This window comes from Schistocerca cancellata, chromosome 9, assembly GCF_023864275.1.
Source record: "Schistocerca cancellata isolate TAMUIC-IGC-003103 chromosome 9, iqSchCanc2.1, whole genome shotgun sequence".
In the NCBI taxonomy this organism is placed as follows: domain Eukaryota; kingdom Metazoa; phylum Arthropoda; class Insecta; order Orthoptera; family Acrididae; genus Schistocerca; species Schistocerca cancellata.
In genome coordinates, this window is record NC_064634.1 from 94,381,551 (window position 1) to 94,403,795 (window position 22,245).

General features: G+C 39.6%; 1 protein-coding gene across 1 annotated transcript in view; it reads right to left on the reverse strand.

The window, feature by feature from the left end:
- The window catches only part of LOC126101213 (uncharacterized), a 194,961-nt gene that overhangs the window by 68,946 nt on the left and 103,770 nt on the right, over window positions 1-22,245 (reverse strand). The window contains exons 5-6 of the mRNA XM_049911905.1: window positions 20,650-20,708; window positions 5,252-5,423 (exon numbers count right to left, since the gene is read on the reverse strand). Of these exons, the coding sequence (XP_049767862.1) occupies window positions 5,252-5,423; window positions 20,650-20,708 (231 nt within the window). The remainder of the gene's footprint in view (window positions 1-5,251; window positions 5,424-20,649; window positions 20,709-22,245) is intronic.

Below are 22,245 nucleotides of genomic sequence, written 5' to 3' on the forward strand. Positions count from 1 at the left end.
CATGTAAGTCAAACGAGTTTGCCTCAGTTTTCCAAGGACAGTGGCAGATTATACATTCTTGATAGAAGCACAGATAGATATTTTCTCGTCAACCCAAATTTGAAGTAAGCACAATCCCAAAGACAACTGTTCTATCTCATACCTCAGGTTCCCTTCTACAGCTCTGGGCAGCAAATGATACACCTATTAAGCTGTATGGTTCTACTAGATGCACAGTCCATTTAGGTCTGAATGCCCTGTTACATGGACTTTCAACATGGCAGATGTCAATGAAGCACTGCTGGGTGCTGATTTTCTACATCATTTCTACTTGTGCCCCACTTGAACAGATGGAATAATAGTGATGATTCCGCACCTAGTGATCAGCAGATCACTTGTTCCTACACCTCTGATGTCAAAAGATTCCTGTACCTCATCAACAAAACAGTTTCAGGAATATTACTGTTCACTAAAGAAGCAGCTGGGTACTTTGGAACAGATGTATGCAGACATCAAGAATGAACATTCAAATTTAGAGAATGAAAACTGTTTTACACAAAATTTTGAGAGGCAAAAGCAGCGAGCTAGATGAGATCAAGCATCAGCTTTTACATTGAGGATTAGCACAGTTTCCAAAACCAAATGACCTCCTCCTTCAAACAGCCAACTCAACACAGTTCTGCAAGATATGTAGACACTAAAGAGTATGACAAACATATCTAATGGCTCTTGCAGAAATGGTAAAGAATTTATTTACCTAGATGAGAAACTAACTCAGACTTTGTTGGAGTTGGATGCTGTGGACACAGGGGCTAGAGAAGATGTAAAACAGTTACTTAAAGATGCAGTTCGAAACATTCACAAATGTATTGAGCAGTTGGAATTGTCAGTGAACATCCCTAGTCAACCCTACTATGAACTTCGAGCAGTAACTAGCTAGCAATTACATTTCAGTGATATTGATGTCAGTAATCACCACTTCCTCCCAGTGTTACAAGTGCTTTGTCTCATTTTCCCATCTTCCCACACATTTGGGTATTATGTCCATTTATTTCTTTTACTATTATAACAGTGGACAGCACTGTGTGACAGTGACAGGTTGCATATTGGTTTTAACTGAAAAAATAAAGCCTGAGAAAATCTCTGTCTCGTTTAGCACTTCAGAATGGTCTGTCAGTAACACAAGGTCACACAGCTGGGCACAGATGCAAATTGGAACCTTATAAAGTAACAGTATTGCATCAACTGACCAATTCAGATAGCATTGCTTGTTATCTATAGTGCAACATTGTACTGCACTGTGTCCATATTAAGGGGGTTGATCCTGAAATGCTCTTTTTTCCTGAGCAACCATGGCTGCACTTATTGGTGTACATGAATTCACAGACTAATCCATGTTGAAATCTAGGAAATCCTCTTCAGTTACATGAAGAGCCTCTACATTGTGTGAAAAGGGGTCTGCAGTGTGCAGTTAGTGCAACACAGATTACTGGACTGATCTCGTTCTGTCAAACCATAACTTCTCATAGGTGTGTGAGCAATATATTGCAACCATTTTTTAGAAAACTAACATAAAGACCTATGATTATTTCATGCAGGACAAGAGTGAAGATAGATTTATGGCAGTATTCCAAGGTGTTTCTGTCAGCAGGAACTACCCTGCCATGAAGAGGGTCTCATCTAGTTATTGAACAACTTGCCACTTGCCACACTGTCAGAGCAATGGGCTGGAGCATCAAGCTTCCATCACAGTATGGCTACAGTGTGTCGATCCCCGCAAATAAATAATAGAACTCAAACCCAACTGGTGTAATCCACGAATTTGTTAGTCAGTAATGTTTGGGAAATTAATTTTATTTATGCCATTTTTTTATGTGTTTCTTCTTAAAGAATGCTCTGAATGATTTCAACTTTCTTTTGGAATGGTTAATTGTTTTATTTGCAGTACACACACTTCAATGATTGTTAACCAACAAGAACACTTCGTAATACTGCTCCAAATGTATATTTTATTCTTGACTGCTGAAAAAACTGGCACAAGTAACTTTACGCCTAGGTATTTACAATTCTTCCAATTACATGAATCACTTTCCATGGTCCCAGAGAGAAGGATTTATGAGGTGTGGAAAGAAATCAAGGACTGCATTTTATTTATTTTTAATGTAATGAAAATGTCTTACAAATTTTTTTATTGAATTTCTTCACCTCAGGTCTCACAAATAGTATCATAACCAGTTCTGACTTCTTAGTAAGTCATGATCAGATCAGGTTTTAAAAAGAAAGAAAAGTTGGAACAGAGAAATACTAGGAAACTAAATTACAAAATCAAACTGACTTGTAAAGACAACTACATGCACTTGATTATATTACATAGTAACTCATCAAAGTGTATCTAAACATGTACATTGACAAGTTATTGTGAAGTGTATTCAAATGTTTGTAATTGTATGTAGGATCTAATTTGAATTTGTAGTTTTGTTCTATAGCATTTTACCATCCTTTTTCATTCCTTTTAATCAGATCATCTAATCATGACTTTCCAAGTAATTGAAACTAGGTGTGATACCAGCTGTGTTACCTGCAGTTGAAAAATAAAGTAGAAGAATTTAATTTAGAAAACACACTCAGTGCAGTATGTGTAAGAAATAACTTACTTTTATGGACGGTTATAGTGTGAGGGTAATGCCAAAAGTAAGGTCTCCTATTTTTTTTTATAAGTACATAGACCTGTTTATTTCTACAATGGTTTACATCAGTTTTCAGCTTGAACATTTAGCTAATTTACGACATAATCACCAGTTCTGTCGATGCATTTTTGTAGATTCTGTGGCAGTTTTTGTATACCCATGTCATACCAGCTCGCCACTATGCTGTTCAGAAAGTTGTGAACCTCTTCTTTCACCTTATCGTTGAAGCTGAATCACTTTCCGGCCAAATTTTCTTTTAACCTAGGGAACAGGTGATAGTCACTGGGCACCAAGTCAGGACTGTAGGGTGGGTGGGCGATTATGTTCCACTGAAACTGTTGCAGGAGAGCAACAGTTTGCTGAGCGATGTGTGGGCAAGCATTGTCATGGAGAATGTCTATGCCCTTGCTCAACATTCCTCTTCTACAGTTCTGAATTGCCCATTAAAGTTTTTTCAGAGTCTCACAGTACCTGTCAGCATTAATTGTGGTCCTAGTGATTCAGCTCCAATGACGAGGTGAAAGAAGATGTTCATAACTTTCTGAACAGCATGGCAGCGAGCTGGTACGAGATGGGTATACAAAAGCTGCCACAGCGTCTATAAAAATGCTTGGACAGAAATGGCGATTATGTCAAAAAATAGCTAAATGTTCAACTGTAAACTGATGTAAACTATTGTAGAAATAAACAGGTCTATGTACTTATAAAAAAAAGGAGACCTTACTATTGGGATTGCCCTTGTATTATAGAGTTAATACTAATTACATTATAACTGCTGTACTCTTCAGAACTCTCCGGAAAATTGTTGAGTTCTGTCTTAAACTGCATCACATTACTCATAAAATTTTTAGAATGTTCTGGAAGGATGACGCATAATGTGTTTCTATTGTAAGCTCACAATATCTTTTGGTAGACCACTCTATCTTTGACATTGTGTTCCTTTGAATTTGGTATGAGTTATGTGACAGATATTTTCTGAAATTTTCTGTTGCATCTTTAGCACACCTTTAGTAGTATGGGCTGCTGGATATTATTGTGGAGGCAGGTGTGAACTGGCAGGTAGCAATGGTCGAAGGAAGTCTGAAGTGGGACGTCGATCTTGAGAGATGTGTGGGACCATGGTAATCATTATATTTAGTATGGAGTGGTTACATTGCTTTATCACGGTAGTGAGTTAAGAGATTTATAGGTGGGAATTGAAGAATTCAAGTGAAAGAAAGTACTAACCCTCAATATAGCAGGGATTAGTTTGATCATGTTATTTGTTTCATTTTCAAATGCACCACATGCTTGTAATAAGTGGTGTCACCTCTACAGCTAGAAAGAACTGTCAAAAGTGTTTTGTCTTACTGAATTTCTGTTCTTGGTTTTGAATATAACCAACATATCAAATGCAGTAACACAAAATTACACTCTTGTGGGTTAGCACTTTCTTTTGCTGATCTGTTTAAGTGATAACTTTCAAGAAACTGGCTTATCAGTGGTAATAAGTGTGAGACAGTGCAAGTGACAGATGAGAGTATGTGGTAACTGCATTACTGATGTTACCATACAAATTTTAGGAATAATAAAATTCAGTAACTTAGGGCATTGTTTTTTTTTCACGAACCAAATTCCATTTAATAACTGTGTTACTGTGCAGAGCTTAGGAACTGAATGTGCCTAGGTCATAATCGTACATAATAACTTGAAGGCTTATGAAGTTAGTGCATTTGAGACATCATGATTCAATCCTCCTTACCTCTCTCTTGCAACAATAGTTTACACTATCTACAAGTCTCCTATCTGTGCAAGTGTTAAACTCTTGAAATCTGTGTAGAGGGCACTTTTGTTCCTAGTAATATATTCATTATAATCATACTTCACACTTTTTCAAGAAAAGAGAAATAATAGTAACAACAAATAACGTTGTTGTATATGTATATTGTGACACAACTATCGAAATTCCATAAATATTCCTACATTTTTAAATCCCCTATAATGGTGATCGGGGATGTTGTAAACGTAGCTGATATTGAATTCTAAGAAAAAGATTTTAGATTGCAGCAAAGTGATTTATGATGGTCATCAATACATACCACCAACATAACATAAAACTACTGGAAAGTTTATAATCAATGACAATGTGAAAAAAATTAAAGAAAAGAAAAGAAAAACAGACATGCTACTGAGAATAACCACAACTATTGGCTGCTCAGAATCTGGTGGTACACGCACTGAAAGGTGTATGCTGTGTACAAGTAAAGCTTATTTTATGTTTTGTCTCACACTACATGTATGAATATGCAGCATAGTGAAGGTAAGGAAAAGAAAAAAAAAATGCTGCTAGAATTATGCAGATGAAAAGAGAGGATTCATAAAAATGTTATTTGTTGTAGAACTTCAGTGCTGAGAGATTTATGTACTTCAAGATGGAAGACTGAAGGTAGAGAGAGGATGTCTTAAAGTAGAGAGAGGATGCTATGGGTTCAAAGCTGCTTTGCCACAAACATCAAACAAAAAAAGGCCAAAATGTCACTTCACAACTGCCAGTTAGCAAAGCGGCATCTCTTCTAAACATACATTATTCATAACTGATGCCGTACCTCTTCTGATGAGGCAGTTTCCCAGCCTGGAAAGCAGCGGAACTGTCGTCCACCCGGTGCCACCTGCTGCCACCACCGATCACGCAACTGCCGCCCCTCGCTCGCCTCCTGCCGTCGCCATCTTCCTTCGCATCGCTCCCGCCACTCCCACCGCGGCCACACCTCTTCAGTTCTGCTTGCCAAACGTCACACCATATGTTCGTTACATGTCTATGCCTGCAGAACACAAGACACTTACACTAGTCTACACTCTCTCTAGGTGAAACTCTGAGCAGCAGTGTCATTTTCTTAAATTCTACTAATGCTGGGAAATAACCCTATAAATTCTAGTGTATTTGCATATATGGAAATACTGTTGTATTTAAAAATGTGTAAATTTACTGAATATAAAAAGTTCAATTTAGATGGGTGAAGCAGTGATGGGCACATAGCAGCTGCACTACAGTGAATGTAACTGCTGCTGAGCATTTATTTAGTCTTGTTTCACATATTGAGTTTTCACTTGCTTTGGCATCAATGGAGTATAGTTTATGAATGGAAGAAAAGTCATTGTTTCATTTTGTTTGGGACCATTGGGTGTTGCTTGCAGTCTTTAAATTTCTCCCTTAGTCTCTCATATTTCTGGTGAGATGTACTGGAAATGTAGCTACAGCTTCCCACAATCAGATTAGGCTTTCTCCACACACACTGACCTGTTGTTTCTGGAGTCTCATTAATCCAGTCATGGAGTTCCTCATGTAGAAGTGGAGTATACTTGAATGCAAGTTGATAAAATAATGCCATTCACAGATACCGTTGTTTACAGAAAATTTCTCAAAATGATTTAAACCTAATGTGTGGCCCAGTTTAATGTGTGACTTTAGTAAGAGATCATATTAACTTACTTCATACCAAACAACATGACAAAGAATTACTCATTTACAAACTTAAGTATCATTTTAATTGATTTACATGAACAGGAATGGTTGCAGGAGATTGCAAATGAAATCTAGGCATTTGATTGTCTCTGCTAGAATGAAACATTTACCACTTGGTGTAAAGGTTAATTATGTACTTTAGCAGATGGTTTTAATAATTCTTAAGTACCACACGAATTACTCAGTAATTTTTCTTAAAATTAATGGAAGTTGTAGACTACTAATGATAACAACTTCTTTCCTAATATCATAACAGTTATGTAGGGCAAGTTGTGCAATTTTTTAGTGACAGTCTCAGAAAAAGTATCAAATGTCACTCGCAGGAGTGAATGCCCAAATGAGGTGTGTGAAAATGTTAACTCCATCCACAGGCCCAGACTGGCCCATTGGTACTGGCTGACTGCTGTGCCATCCTCCGCCAGTGGCATCGTTGGATGTGGTTTGGAGGGGCTTGGTGTCAGCACACTGCTCTCCCAGCCGTTGTCAATTTGCATTACCTGGAGCTGCTACTACTCAGTCAAATAACTTCTCAGTTGGCATCATGAGGGTTAGTGCACCCCTTTGCAGTCCTCCCACCAAGGACAAATCCCTGGCAATACCAGGAATTGAATACGGATGCTTCAAATGGCAGTCAACCATGTTGTCCACTCAGCAATGGAGGCAGACAATGAGGCATATGACGTTAGCTATGCTTTGTGCTATTATAGATTTAGAAAGATATGTCAAAATTCCTATTCAAGCAATTTTAACTTATGGAGTAAATTGCTGCAAGAAACATTATCCAATTGATTTCATTCGAGTGACATCAAATTGTAGTAGGATTCTGGAATACATACTGTGTTCATACATTATGAATTACCTTAAAGAAAACAGTCTGTTGGCACACAGTCAGCACAGACTCAGAAAATATCATTGTAGGAAAACATAACTAGCTCTTTATCCTCAAGAAGTAATGAGTGCTATTGAAAGGGGCTCTCAGATTGATTCCAAATTTCTAGATTTCCAAAAGACTTTTGATACCATCCCTCACAAGTGGCTTCTAATCAGATTGTGTTCCCATGGGGCATAAACTCAGTTGTATGAATGAATTTGTGATTTCCTGTCAGAAGGGTCATATTTCATGGTAATTGACAGTAGGCCATCAAGTGAAACAGGAGTGACACATGGTGTTCACCAAGGAAGTGTTATAGGCACTCTGCTGTTTCTAGCCTATGTAATCTAAGCAGCTATCTTAGATTGTTTGCAGATGATGCTCTGATTTAACATTTAGTGAAGTCATCAGAAGATCAAAACCAGTTGTAAAATGATTTAGACAAGATTTCTATAAGGTGCAGAAAGTGGCAATTAATTCTAAATAATGAAAAGCTTGAGGTCATCCATATGAGTACTAAAAGTAAGCCATTAGATTTTAGTTACACAATAAATCACTCAAATCTAAAGGCTGTCAGTTCAACTAAATACCTAGAAATTACAATTATGAACAACTTAAATTGGAATGATCACACAGAGAATGTCGTGGGGCAGGCAAACCACAGACTGTGTTTTACTGGCAGAACACTTACTATGTTTTATTGACAGAATGCTTAGAAGATACCACATTTCTGTTAAAGAGGCTGACTGCACTACACTTGTCCATCCTCTGGTAGAGTATGGCTGTGCAGTATGGGATCTTTACCAGATGGGATTGATGAGGACATCAGGAAAGTTCAAAGAAGGGCAGGTTCCACAGCCACGAGGATCTCCTCAGCACGGATCCATGGAACAAAAAACTAATCTCATCTAATCTAATCTTGTGTGGTCACAAAATAGGGGAGAGAGTGTCATGGAATAGAAAAGCAAGAAGGGTCGGCAATCATTAAAACAAAGGTGTTTTTTGTTGCAGTGAATGCAAAAATATTTTGTTGATGCCCACCTACATAGGAGAAATGATCATTGTAACAAAATAATAGAAATTAGAGCTCACACAGAAATATTGAAGTGTTTGTTTTTCACATGTGTTATTAAACAGTGGAATGGTAGAGAGTAAAATGGGAAAGAAACTAATTTGTTAGCCATATAGCTGCAACTATAGATTATGAGCTTTATTAAACTAATGGGAGGAAATGAGATTAAACTAAGGAACAAGTTCAGTGTCATAGAAAATAAAGATTATAAAGACATAAAAAAAGGAAATAATTTAACAAAAGTATTTAAGAAAACAGCAAAGGACACTGCAAATATAATAAAGGTAAATGAAAAGGAAATCTCAACTGGAATGAAGTTGCAGTTGAGTAAGTGTTTCAAGCAAATGATGATAATAGGAACATTTGAAAAATATCTTGGAGAGGATGTGAGCAGATACAGTGAAAACAAACTGAGATACGAATCTGAATCTGAGTTTTACTGTCCCATCATTTACAGACTAAACTGTTTGATGTACAGTACTGGTCACTCATTAAAATTTATAATTATATTTTTAAACTGTTACAGTTGTTGGAAGCTCTGTTATAGATTAATGTGAAATACTGGATGCAGAATGTGATCGCAACAACAGAAAACTGCACGAGTATAAAAAGTTTATATTGGATTGGCATCACATTTCATCAGTTAATTTGGCAGATGTTCCAGCAGCTAACAACAATGAGGAACATAGAGGCATGTAAAGAAATCTTCAAAGATTGTACACAGATCAAGAGATCAGAGAGGTGATAAAGAAAATAATAAAATTCTAGAAGCTGTGCACATCAGACATATAAAACTAGTTGAGGTGTGTAAAGAGAGAAGTAGTATGACAAATGAAAAGGTGCCTGGAGATTGTGGTGTTTGAGTAGAAATGGTTAAATCTGGGAAAAAAGTAATACAAAATTAACTTGCAAATTAGTTTACAGGATGTCTGCAGAGGAAGACACTTCCACAAAACCAGAGTAAGGCTGTTATTATTGTACTTTGTACAAAAGGTGAGAGACATAAAAATAGTGTATGCAATATTCACTGAAGATGTCACCAAACACAGAGAAAAATAGATTTTAATCAATCAGAGGAATAAGCTCTCTTCAAAAGTAAATATAACACAATCGACCATTTCAAGTTGTGAACAAATTTACAGCAATCAGTATGAATTGCCACTTTTCTAAGGATTCATAGACAAAGTTTCTGACTTATTTCAACAAAATCTGTAGTAACAGCATTTAAGAAACAACATACTAATTCAGTCTAGGTTAATATACTGACAAATATGTACATCACTGTTAAAGCTTTCATCAGATTATGACTGTGTAGTGAGAGATTTGAAATGCTAAGAAGAGTGACACAAGGGGGAGATTAAAACTATTCTCGTTGGTCTTAGTGGAAGTTCTCAGATCCTTAAAAATGGGAAAATGAAAAATAAATGTGTGTTAATGGAACATATTTGGACTACATTCATTTTGCTGACACTGTACTGTTGCCTCTACTGCAGATAAACTTCAAAAATGAATGGAAAATGTTAATAGAGGAAGTAGACCTAAAAATCAAATACAGTAAGACAAAAAAATACATAATCAACACATCAAAAAAATTTTTTGCAGATCAACAGTTAAGTCATAGAACAAATTGATGAATAGTCACATTTGAGGAAACTGAAGACTACAGTTTAATGGACAGCAAAACAGATTAGTACAAGAGTAAAAGTGATCCTGAGTGCACTTGGTAAACTGAACAGCATTTTCAAAATTAAGTTTCCTCTGTGTCAGTATGTAATACTAAATTTAAGTTACAGCAATGAGACATTGATTTTCAATGAAGACTTTAATGTAAGGATTAATCAAGAGGAGGCAATCACTTTGTGTAACAGTTAAGTCTAACAGGTGGCAACAGTGATGAGAAACTGTCTGTTTCTTCTTTTCTTGGATCATCACATCAAACTGCCACGCATAGCCACTTGTGCCAAAACAGGCAATAAAGTGCACTTTAACCAGTAGATTGGGGTGGCAGTGTAGTTAACATACCTACAACATTTCCTCTCATTTCTGTTCCCCCCTTATACATTAATGTACACTGCAGATTCCTTAATGACAGGGTACCCCAATGGTTAGCACACTGGACTCACATTCGGGAGGACAACAGTTTGAACCCATGTCTCACCATCCAGATTTAGATTTTCTGTGATTTCCCTAAAATTCTTAAGGCAAATGCCAGTATGGCTCCTTTAAATGAGGGCAGCCAATTTCCTGCCTCATCTTTGACACAATCTGAGTTTGTGTTCTGCCCCTAATGATCTTGATGTTGATAGAACATTAAACCCAATCTTCCTTCCTTCTTCCTTGTAGATTTCTTATTGAACCATACGACAGTCTTCAGTTTTTTGCTAAGGATTCATAATTTTACTACCTGTGAATGAAATTACAGTTTCCAAGCAACCTCAGAATTAACCACTCTACAACCCTGTTTGGTTGTCTGGACTGGTTATAAGTTATTAGCACACAATAATCTGTACACAGCAGATTATAATTTCAAATCAATTTACTGCCAATTTTAGCTATCCAGTGCTACCTTAAAGAATTAAACACTGATGAATCTGTGTGGGGGACATACAGTCTCTTTTTACCAAGAAATGTTTAACATGTACATGCCTTCAAGATTATTTACTGAAATAATTTAGAATCTCTGGTGGTAAGTAATACACAATCTTGAGGACAGCAAAAAGTTGTACATGACCAAGGATTAAATTTTCATCTGTGTTCTGACTACTTATAAATCCTCGAACTACTCACTGCATACAAAAGTAGAATAGATTATTTTCACCGCCTAAAATGGCATGTATGGAGAGGTAATGACACTGTGGTGTCTCTGGAGTGGAGCGCCCTATCTTTGACTCTTATTTCTTTGGACTGCTTCATGCTAGCTCATTCTCAATCGCAACTTGTCCTTCTGCCATGTTTGTTTGTTTTGTCTCAGAGATTAATAAATGCATATTGGATACTTTGTGTGTGTTATTACCAACCAATCATACGTGACAACCAGAGTGGTGACCCCAGCACCATCGTCATCTCATCGCGAGTTATTTTGTGCTTGTTTTTGTCATTTGCAAACTTCATGTGCCAGCCCATGTTGTTTCTACCACAATGGATCTACCAGTGTCTTTTGCTGAAAGTGTCATGCACCCTATTAACTGTGCATGCGACTGTGAATGGTCAAGTGTACCTAATGAGAGTTTGGTTAAAAGTGAACAATTATTTACGGCCGGCCACTCCAGCAGCTACCTAACCTTAACCAGCTCAACATAGCCACCATCTAGCATGGCAGCACAAAAACAGTCATGACATGGACAGTGCATGCCACCTAATGACGTTGTGGACATGTTTCCTGTTAAAGACATTGGGGTTTATCCTTCATCTACGCCATTACCTTCAGGATGATTTGACATACTGACAAAGTTTCAGAACTGTGATTCGAACATTTCTATGCATGGGGTAGCAAATTCTTATTTGCCTAGTGCCGCAGAAACTGCTTCACCCCCCCCCCCCCCCCCCCCCAATACCACACATCATCTCAGTGATGCCGATTGCCTAGACCGTGCCGGTTTCTGTGACTGTTGCACCACAGCTGCCTTCCACCCGCTTTCATTACAGCACTGGCCATTCCGCCCACACCAATTCCCAGCTCAGCCCCTCTGTGGCAGTGCCGCAACCACCTTCCACCCACTGTTGCAACGGCACTGGCTGTTACACCCGCACTGTGTTCTTTGCCGGGCCTGCAGTTTGGATACACCATGCCAACTTTCATGCCTCCCCGTCCACACCGAGTGGTGCATGTGGCTGACACCCCACACAGACTTTGGGTGTTCCCAAGCACCCTGCTTTGCAAAATGATAACCCAAAGACTTGGTTCACCTTAGTGGATCACCTACTGGACATCCAAGGCATTTTGGATGACGATGCCCATTTTGTCTGCCTGGTAAGTCACCTTAATGCTCATTTGGTCCTCATCAGCGACTTGCTTCTCTCACTGCCCGCCTCCCACAAGTATTCGATGGTGAAAGCACTGCTCATCGAGCACCTTTCTTGCCCTCTGGTGGAGGCTATTCACAACATTATTCACGATGAAAATCTCGATGACTGCACTCCTTCACAGCTTTGGTGGTGCCTATATGCGTTAACTGATTATCAAGCAGTATCTGATGCCACACTTTGGGCATTATGGATGGTCAAAATGCCTTTGGATCGGCAGTTTCATCTACTCTCTCACACCACTGACCAACTTGAGGTTTGTTTAGGCATGGCAGATCAGTCTTACGCTTTCAACCACCACTGCCTGTCATGGACAACACCTCCATCACCCTCAGGTGGCACACCAGTTCCGCACTCTGCCTGCAGGGGCCAGCACACTCGCCTCGGTGCCTCAGCTGCCATTCAGGAGCTGCCACCTAGCAGCCGACAGGAGACATGTTTGTGGCCTCCTGACAGCCACTGACCTCACCCAGGTAGCAGCCCAATCAGCTCCGCACCGCCCCACTTACCGGCACCGGCATATCCGCTGTGCTGGTTCCACACTACTTGTGGGGAAACCATCCACAACTGCCGTGCACCTTGCACCTACCCAAATGATTCCAGTGGGCATGTTTAGGTGCCTCATCCTGCCACGTTCCTTCACGGTGCCTACTGTCCAATGCTGCACCTCTTGCTTCAGTGATGTGACACCTCTATGCCACAGACATTGCAGTCCATGGCTCCATCAAGATGCCACTTTGCCTATAACCAGTTCACACCTTCCCTTGGACCTCCCACATTGCCGACATGGATGAAACTCTGATCAGGTTGGATTTTCTACATCATTACAACCTTTCACCAGATCTGCAAGCTGCTGTACTCCGCCATGCATCTGGCTCTACCGTTCTGTGCTCACATGAGTTCAGTATGACTTCGTTTTCTGACTCCTTGGCTATGCTTTCCACATGTGCATCCCTGCTCAAGCGCATTACTGCACAGCTCTCTGACATGTCAGATGTGTGCTCACAAATAGTTGAACTCCGTACCCAGATCGCTGCCTTATGCACCCACATAGACTCTACCTCCACTGAGTTGTCACACACATGGCATACAATACGTTGCCTATCTGCAGAACTGCAACAAGGTGATCCAACACACACCTCTATTATGTCTTCTCACTAATCAGTGAACTGACATTGCCTGCGGATCCCTTCTTGACCCCTCTGGCCAACCCCCCTTCGCGACTGACAGCGATCAGTAACGGCACCACCGATGGCCCACCTGTACCTTATAAGGCCAGGCACCTTAAGCTTCCAAACATCTTCGTGCCAAGGAGATCATTCAGGATCTGTTAGCTTCAGACATCCTCTTCCCCTCCGATAACAACTGGTCTTCACCCATTCACCTTGTTCCTAAAAAGGACGGAACCTTACACATGTGCAAGGACTACAGGTCCCCTAACACTCATACCATTATCAATAACTACCCAATTCCTAATGTACAGAATTTCACACAATTACTACATTGTTCTAATTTTTTCTCTGTTTTAGACTGTTGCAAGGCATACCATCAGATCCCTATGCATCCATCGGATATTCCTAAGATGGCCATCATCACATCCTTCGGCCTATTTGAATACTGTCTTAGATGATATACTGATCTTTTACTCCTCAACTGAGGACCATCAAGTTCACCTTGATGCGTTTCATTCGGCACTTGCTGACAACAGCGTGGTGATCAATGATGAAAAATCTCAACTGTGTTCCACATCAGTGACCTTGCTATGCCATACTGTTACCACCAACAGCCTCTGACAGACGAGTTCTCGTGTTGAAACCATACTTCATCTCCCTCTTCCTGAGGATTATGCTCAGCTCTGTCGTTTTTTATCGCCACCATATTCCTCAGGCTGCCTCCATCCAAATGGCCCTCACCAATGCCCTTTCTGGCAAAAACACCACTGGAGTTGGAGTGGACCACACCCATGTTCGACACATATGGTAACCTTAAAACTGCCCTCGCCAAGGCTATCACACTTGCCCACCCTGATACTGAGGCCCATGTCTCAATCACTACCAACACGAGTGACTCAGCTGTGGGCGCTGTTTTACAACAGCACACCGCCAACTCCACCCAACCCCTCTGCTTCTTTTCCAAGAAACTGACTAAGAGCCAATGGAAATGGTCTGCTTTCAACCATGAGCTTCTCACAGTGTCTGAGGCGATTAAACGTTTCTGTAATACCTTGATGGGTGACCTTTCATGATCTATACAGGTCACAAGCCACTCATGGATGCTATTTGTAATCCTGCTAAGGACCTTCCACTGAGGTGTTCCCACCATATTGACTACATCTGTCAGCACTCTTCTGACATGTGCTATATCTTCGGCATGGAGAATGGTGTGGCAGACAACCTTTCTCACATCTGCATGCTAACTGCACTGCTGAATCTGGAGGAGCTTGCTCGACTTCAGGCCAAAGATGATGATATACAGCAGCTAACATCAGACAACAAGTTATTGCTCTCTGTCCAGCCCCATATACTACACGCGTGGACGATCCCTGTCTATTGTGACACTTCTACGGGCACACCTCACCCTCTGGTCACTACCACCCTTTGTCACAGGGTCTTTACTGCCTTGCACATCTTGGCCCACCCTGTAATGTGAGCTACAATGCGGCTGGTTACAGAGTGCTTTGTCTGGCCTGGTGTGAAGCATGACTGCCGTACTTGGACCCATGCTTGCATCCTGTGCCAGAGCAGCAAGGTCAGCAGGCCTGCTCAATCTCCATTGGGCAAGTTTGATAGGGTGTCTTCGGCATGTCTATATCTATGTCGTTGGTCCCCTCCCTCCTTCTGAGGGTTACAGATACTTCTTATCAATCATCAACCACGTGACCTGCTGGGTCAAGATGATCCCTCTTATTGACATCACAGCCGAGATCATTGCACATTCTTTTGTTTTGGTGGGAGTTGCTCATTTTGTCTGTCTCCTGTCCCTCACAACCAACCAGGGACACCAATTTGAATCCATCCTCTTTGCACGACTCTGCAAACTCTGCAGCACCACCAAATTTCACACCACAGCTTACCACCCTCAGGCAAACGGCCTGGTCGAGCAGTGGCACCACACACTCAAGGACGCACTTATGTGCCATGGTGCCCTATGGTCCGAGGCCCTCCCATGGGTCCTGGTGGGTATTCACTCAGCCCATAAAGAAGACTTGAACACCTCGGTTGCTGAGATTCTATATGGTGGACCCCTCCTCCTTCCCAGTGAGTTTGTCGAGGATTCACTGTCAACCACTACTGTGGATCTTCCCGCTCTGGTTGAATGGATTTGTATGCACATCACTTGCCTCCACCCCCTTCCCCCCTTCCGTGCCCTCACTGCACCCCGCCTCTGCTCATCCACAAGGACCTTGATACATGTGACTTTTTGGTGCTGTGGGATGACACCGTGCAAGCAGCCTTGCAGCCACCTTATTTGGGTCCTCATTGGATGCTACATCACGGTATGAACATGTTCATCATCCACCTACACAGACGTCCACTGACTGTGTCTGTTAATTGACTGAAACTGGTGTGGTCAGTCACCGACCTGCCTCCCGACGCTGCCAACTACCTTCAGCCGATGTCTCTCCACGTGTGCAGCTGTTGGAACCATGGGACCCTTGCACCGCAGATCCAATGTGCCTACTTCTGATGCCAGTTGCTGCCTTCAACTGACGTGATGGCACGAAGATTATGAATTTGTCTGATGAAGCTTCCCTTCGCTGTGCTCCACACTCTTGGGAGGGGGGTCTGTGGTGTCTCTGGCACAGAACGCCCTATCTTTGACTCTTACTTCTTTGGACTACTTTATGCTAGCTCATTCTTGGCACACAACTTGTTCTTCTGCCATGTTTGTTTATTTTGTCTCAGTGATTAACAAATGCATATTTGGTACTTAGTGTGTGTTGTTACCAATCAACCATATGTGATAACCACAACACCATGGCAAAAATTTCAGTGGATACATGGGGAACCCTAAACACTTTCATCCTATAATACTCTGTTACCTAATTACTGATGAAGACAGTCAAAAATCAACTGAATGTTGGTTGATCATATGCCATGCATCATGGATGATTCAAAGTCATGAGTGGTAATACTTTACGGGTCAAACTGACAGCCCTCTGCAAATGTGTGCACACATACCAATGTATCATGTTGATTAGGTCAACTTTTCATTCATTCTTTTTGTCACACCTAGCTGATACTAGTGCTAAATATGCTACATGGTTATTAAATACCAGTCATCCATTCCGCATTGTTCAATCATGTATCAAAAATAAGGAATGGCAACTATTCTTACCAGCTTGTAGAGCATTTTATATGAAATAATGCTATGGACTGGGAGTTTCATTCTACTGTAATCAGTATAAAAAGTTTGTTTTGAAGTATAGAAATTGATTGATAACATGTTGTAATGTGACAGAGTTGACCTAAGTGCTTTAGAAGGTAGGCAATGGTTTTTAAACACTGCTGCTCAGATTTCACTTATCTTTGAGAGACTTCTTGAATTATTATTAAGCTACTCCTGTATTTATGTCACAAAATAAAAGACTGGTTCTGAATTTTTCACAAAAGCAAAACAGCTTGTGAAAATACTGAGGAATAATGGCACAGGAAATGTAGATGATGGTAACCCTAAAACTACTGATACTTAAGGCAACTATTTCACTATATTAGTCATGGTGTTTCATATAAATTGTTTGCCTCTGTAACTTACAAAAAATATGTGAGAAGAATATTTATTGAGACAGGTTCACATAACAAAAGCTACACTTTCTGTGGCATTATCAACATAATTTGTTGAGTTAATTTGCAGAGAGTTACAGTAACAAAATACAGTTGTTTAAACAGAACTTTAGTTTTTCTGTTATATAGCTGTTGTATTTAAACCAGCTGTGTACAAATCAAATTAAATCACATTTCTATGTGTTTAGTTTGGGAGCTATAAAACTTCAAAGTGTTAGGGGTGGATGCGACATGCTGCCAATAATAGTTGCCTCTATGCAGAGAGGTGTTCTAGAGGTGGAATTTTGATTTAAGTGAGGTGTTCAAATGTTTACCAATGTTTCTGAACACACAATGCAATATGCCTTCTAAACAATCCGCAGACAAGATGTAGCATAGCCAGTGTCAGGGAACTGCAAGCTTCCTCGATGTGCTGTTAGATGTCATGTTCAGACTGCAGACCATTGCCTTACACTACAGTATACATGGCAGATTGGACTGTACATGCAAATGGGGTTCAGTGTGCTGCAGATATTGATGTTGAATAAACATGGCATACACATACGAGTATATTGACATATTACTGACCCTCAGCGAATGCCGACACAATGCCAATGAACCAGAAATGGTGGATGCCATGAGATATCCTTGTTGAAGAGCTCCAGAAGACATTATGTTCTTATGTGTTGGACAATGACTTTGGGAAACAAGTAGTTTGAGAAGGTGTTGTGGTAACAGATGTACACCAGCAAGAAGTGATGAGATGGAGGAATTTGTTTTAGCTGTGATACACCATGATCCCCGTGTCAGCTTATGAGGCATTTCTGCAGTCACTGATATGAGCCTTACATCTGTGTGGCGTATAGTACAGGGTCACTGGTTTCACCCACACCACCTGTCACTGACACAGGATCTGCAGTTGGAGAGCTACTTTCTGCAAATTCAACATGAGTAATTTCACTCTGGACCATCTTACAAAGTGTTATGTTCTCCAATGAATACATGTTCACAAATTATGGTGCAGTGAAATATCATAAATGCATTACTGAGCCACAGATAATCCTTGGTGAGTAGGTCTTGTCAGTCATCAATGGAGGTGGTCTATTAATGTGTGGTATAGAATCCTTGGGGATGAAATCATTGGTCCACACTATTTTGCAGGTACACTGACAGGTGAGACATATCACACTTTTATCATGGACAGTTTAGGTGCTCCCCTTGAAAATGTCCATCTAGACATTAGAGGCTGTATGTGGATGTAGCATGAATGTTGCCCAGCCCATTCTGTGTGTGATAATTTGCAAGAACTGAAAAACAGATTATCTGGAAGGTGGCTGGGGTGCTATAGTCTTCAGGAATGGCCTGCACTGTTGCCCAATTTAACAACAGTAGATTTTGTTTTGTGGGGATATCTAAAGAATAATGAGTGTAACACTGAACCCATAATTCCAGATGGCTTCAAATGGTGCATTGGGGAAGTTTGTTGCTCCTTGACAAAGGCAGTGTGACATCTTGTCCACAGGTACTTTATAAGGCACATTGTGTTGCGCATTCAGGAAAATGGACACATATTTCAACACCTCACTTTAAATCAACATTCCATCAGCACACAGCCAAGAATTTTGTACAGCATGTTGTATCCACCCCTAACATTTTGAATGTTTCTGGCTCCCAAATTAAACATAATAGAAATATGATTTAAACTGATTTGTACACACCTGGTTTAAGTGCATCAGTTACATAACAGGAAAAAAAACAATGTTTCACTAACTCATTGCTGTACCCTTCAGGAGATTTGTACACAGTTGTTTTAAATACATCAGCTACATGACAGAAAAACTAAAGTTCTTTTTAAAACATTGTATCTTATTGCTGTACCTCTCAGGAAAATAACTCAGTAAACTTATTGATAAACCTACAGAAAGTATAACTTTTCTTATGTGGACCTGTCTGAATAAATATTCTTGTCATGTATTATTTTGTAAGTTACAAAGGCAAATAATTTATCTGACACACCCTGCATATCTTTCCAGTATAGTTTCACTTTCTTAGCATCTGTTACTTGAGTTTTGAATCACTGGCAGAAATTCGTTAAACAGTTACTAGCAGAGAAAAAGATACTGAGCTTTTTTATAATCAGTCTCATTTTTACTGGCAGAAGTACTCAATGTAACAATTTAGTGATTTTAAAGCATCATAAGCAGAACTAGTGGACAGGCTGTTTTTGTTCACTTGTCAACTTTATCATGGATTATTCCACAGAACACAATAATCAGAAGCAACAAAATGTTCTACTAAATACTTGCAGTGATGAACCATCTATATGAATGATAGTTGTCAGTGACTCATAGTCTACTCTGGTTCTGTGTGTTTAATTTTGACTGCTGCCTTTTAAAAGTCGTTGGAATTTTCTACTTATTTATTATCAGCTACGTAGCATCATTTCTCTGAATTTGTGTTGTGAAAATTAATGCAGTATGTATGCACTGGAACTCTTTCCATGCCACAGTGCACAACTGTTACACATGCAAGTTAGTGCCTGACTGTTAGTAATACAAACAAAGTAGACTAATAGATATTAAAAATTTCACAATACATGAGAATATTACCATCATTTACAAGCTACATCAAATACGCATATCATAGGGGAGTTAATTCTCAGTATTTGTTAGAATAATTACAAACAGTAGTGATAATATCGTGCAATATTTCACAAGTTTCTGTGGTATGTTACTCAAACAGCAAGCAATGCAAGTGTGGCTCAGTATGCCTGTATATTGTATACAATATTTTATTTGTGTGACAAATGTTTCAGTAGCTCAGAAGCAGACATGTTGTGCTGATTACAAAGAAAATCAATCATGATGCACCTTCTCACAACAAATGTAGGAGCATGCTCCTAGTAAAATACTTGTTAAAAACAAAACAGATATGGTACAGTGAAGGTCATACAATCTGAACTCATTGTTCATCAGTAACAATGAAAGCTAACAGTTTCTACAAGAACTGACACTGCTGAGAGATAGTGTGTGTTTTTTTAACATCTCTTCATACTACTTGCATTTCAGTGCTCACCTCTTGCAGTGATCAGCAGTGCTTGTTTCAAACCAGAAGATGCTATCGTTGATGGATGTGAGTGAGAGAACAGAGAGTATTATTGATGTTAGCACAACACATATATTTATATATATATATACAGACAGGCAGACAAACCAACTGTTCTGAGTGGAATATGTGCGACATACCTGAATAACGCACGACACGACGTCTGTCCTGTGACTCGACTCGTCTGCCTCTGGAGAGCACCTCCGAGTACTGTCCGTCTCTCTCTCACTTTCTCACTCTGTCTTTACTTGCTTTTTACAAACATTTTATATTATTTTTACAGATTTGGCTTCCATAGGCATTGTCCTAATTTGTTGTGAGATGGATGAATAAATAAAAACTCCAGTTTTATTTCTCCATAAAAACATTCACTTTTCGAGAACTAGCAACACGCTAACAGATAAAAGTAGATATATGTGTGCATTGTACTGTGAGGGAAAACTATCCAACCAGTTTTTAATAGACACTGTGAGATTCTTTATTTCTAATTCTTTGGCACTGGGTTGCTTACGTTCTTTAAATAATTTTGTCTGGATTTTTTTGAGTGTTGAAAGACTTGCAAATTGCTGTCTTCCAACCCTCTTCCTAGCAGTAATATGAGGAAGAAATGCCTAATGTACAAGAGAGCAATCCACGTCCATACGTACTCCCATTTGACGTGAGGTCTTTGTTCTGGCAGCGGAAGCCTTGGAACCCTTCTGCGCATCTGCAACATAAATGAAAATTCCATTTCCTTGTTGCACAATTGCACAATGAATCACTGTAAAACATTCAGTTATCTATTCATAGTACATAAAGATCTTCTGAGAACTACAATTTTATTTTCTTCAGAAATGGTACAGTGACCAAAACAGTAATATAAAAAGGATTACTAATAAGTACAAGTCATTTAAAAATCAGGTATCAGTAACCATTTAAGGGGCACATTAAGTCATAATTGATTAAACATGAATATCAAACTGAAAGTTTTCCCTCTGCTAATTTAACTGCATTTTTTTGTTGACTTCATTAGTTTTGGCAGCTTTTTTGTGTCTTATAAAGACTGAGATTTTTTGCTAGAGGACAGAGGTAAGGCTGTAGAAACATATGTAGCTTGGGGACAGCTAGATACAGCCATAGAGAAATTAAACAAACATTTCAAGAAAAGAAAAGCAGCTCTGAATATCAAGAGCTCAGATGGAAAGCAAGCACTAAGCAAAGAAGGGAAGCTGAAAGGTGGAATGAGTATATAGAGGAACTACACAAGGGAAATGAAGGCAGTATTATAGAAACAAAAGAGGTTGTAGATGAGATGGGAGATAATGCTACTGTGAGAAGAATTTGACAGAGCACTGAAAGACCTAAGTCGAAACAAGGCATCTGGAGTAAAGACATTATTCAGGACTACACATATCCTTGGGGCAGCTAGCAGTAACAGAACTATTCCACCTAGTGGGCAAGATGCGTGAGATTGGCAAAATACCCTCAGACTTCAAGAAGAATGTAATAACAACAATTCCAAAGTAAACAGGAAGATGTGTTAAGTAAAGGTAAGCCCATGTTTATGGCTTTTGTAGATTTGGAAAAAGCTTTTCACTATGTCAACTGGAATAAACTCTGAAATTCTGAAGGCAGCTGGGGTACAATACAGGAAGTGAAAAGTATAAAGGTATACTCATGTTGTACGGAAACCAGATGACAGTTATAAGAGTTACGGGGCATGAAGGGGCACAGTGGCTGAGTAAGGAATGAGGCAGCATTTTAGCCTATTGCTGATTTTATTCAATTTGTAGATTGAACAAGCAGTAAAGGAAGCCAATGAAAAATCTGGAGGAGGAGTTAAAGTTCAGGGAGAAGAAATATAAACTCAATTTTTTTCAAGGGGGCATTTGCCGGTGACATTGTAATTCTGTCAGACACACCAAAGGTCTTTGAAGACCAATTGAATGGAGTGGATAGTGTCTTGAAAGGATGAACATTATCAACATCAAAACAAGGGTAACGGAATGGAGTTGAGTTAAATCAGGTGATGCTGAGGGTCTTTGATTAGGAAACAAAGACACTAAAACTGGTAGATGAGTTTTGCAGTTTGGGCAGCAAAATAACTGATAATGACTGAAGTAGAGAGGATACAAAATTTAGTGTGGCAACAGTAAGAAAAGCATTTCTGAAGAGGAGAAATTTCTTAACATCAAATATAGACTGAACTGACAAACTGCCTATTTGCTTCTGTCTTGGGTTCTTTGGCCAATGTTCGTCTGATG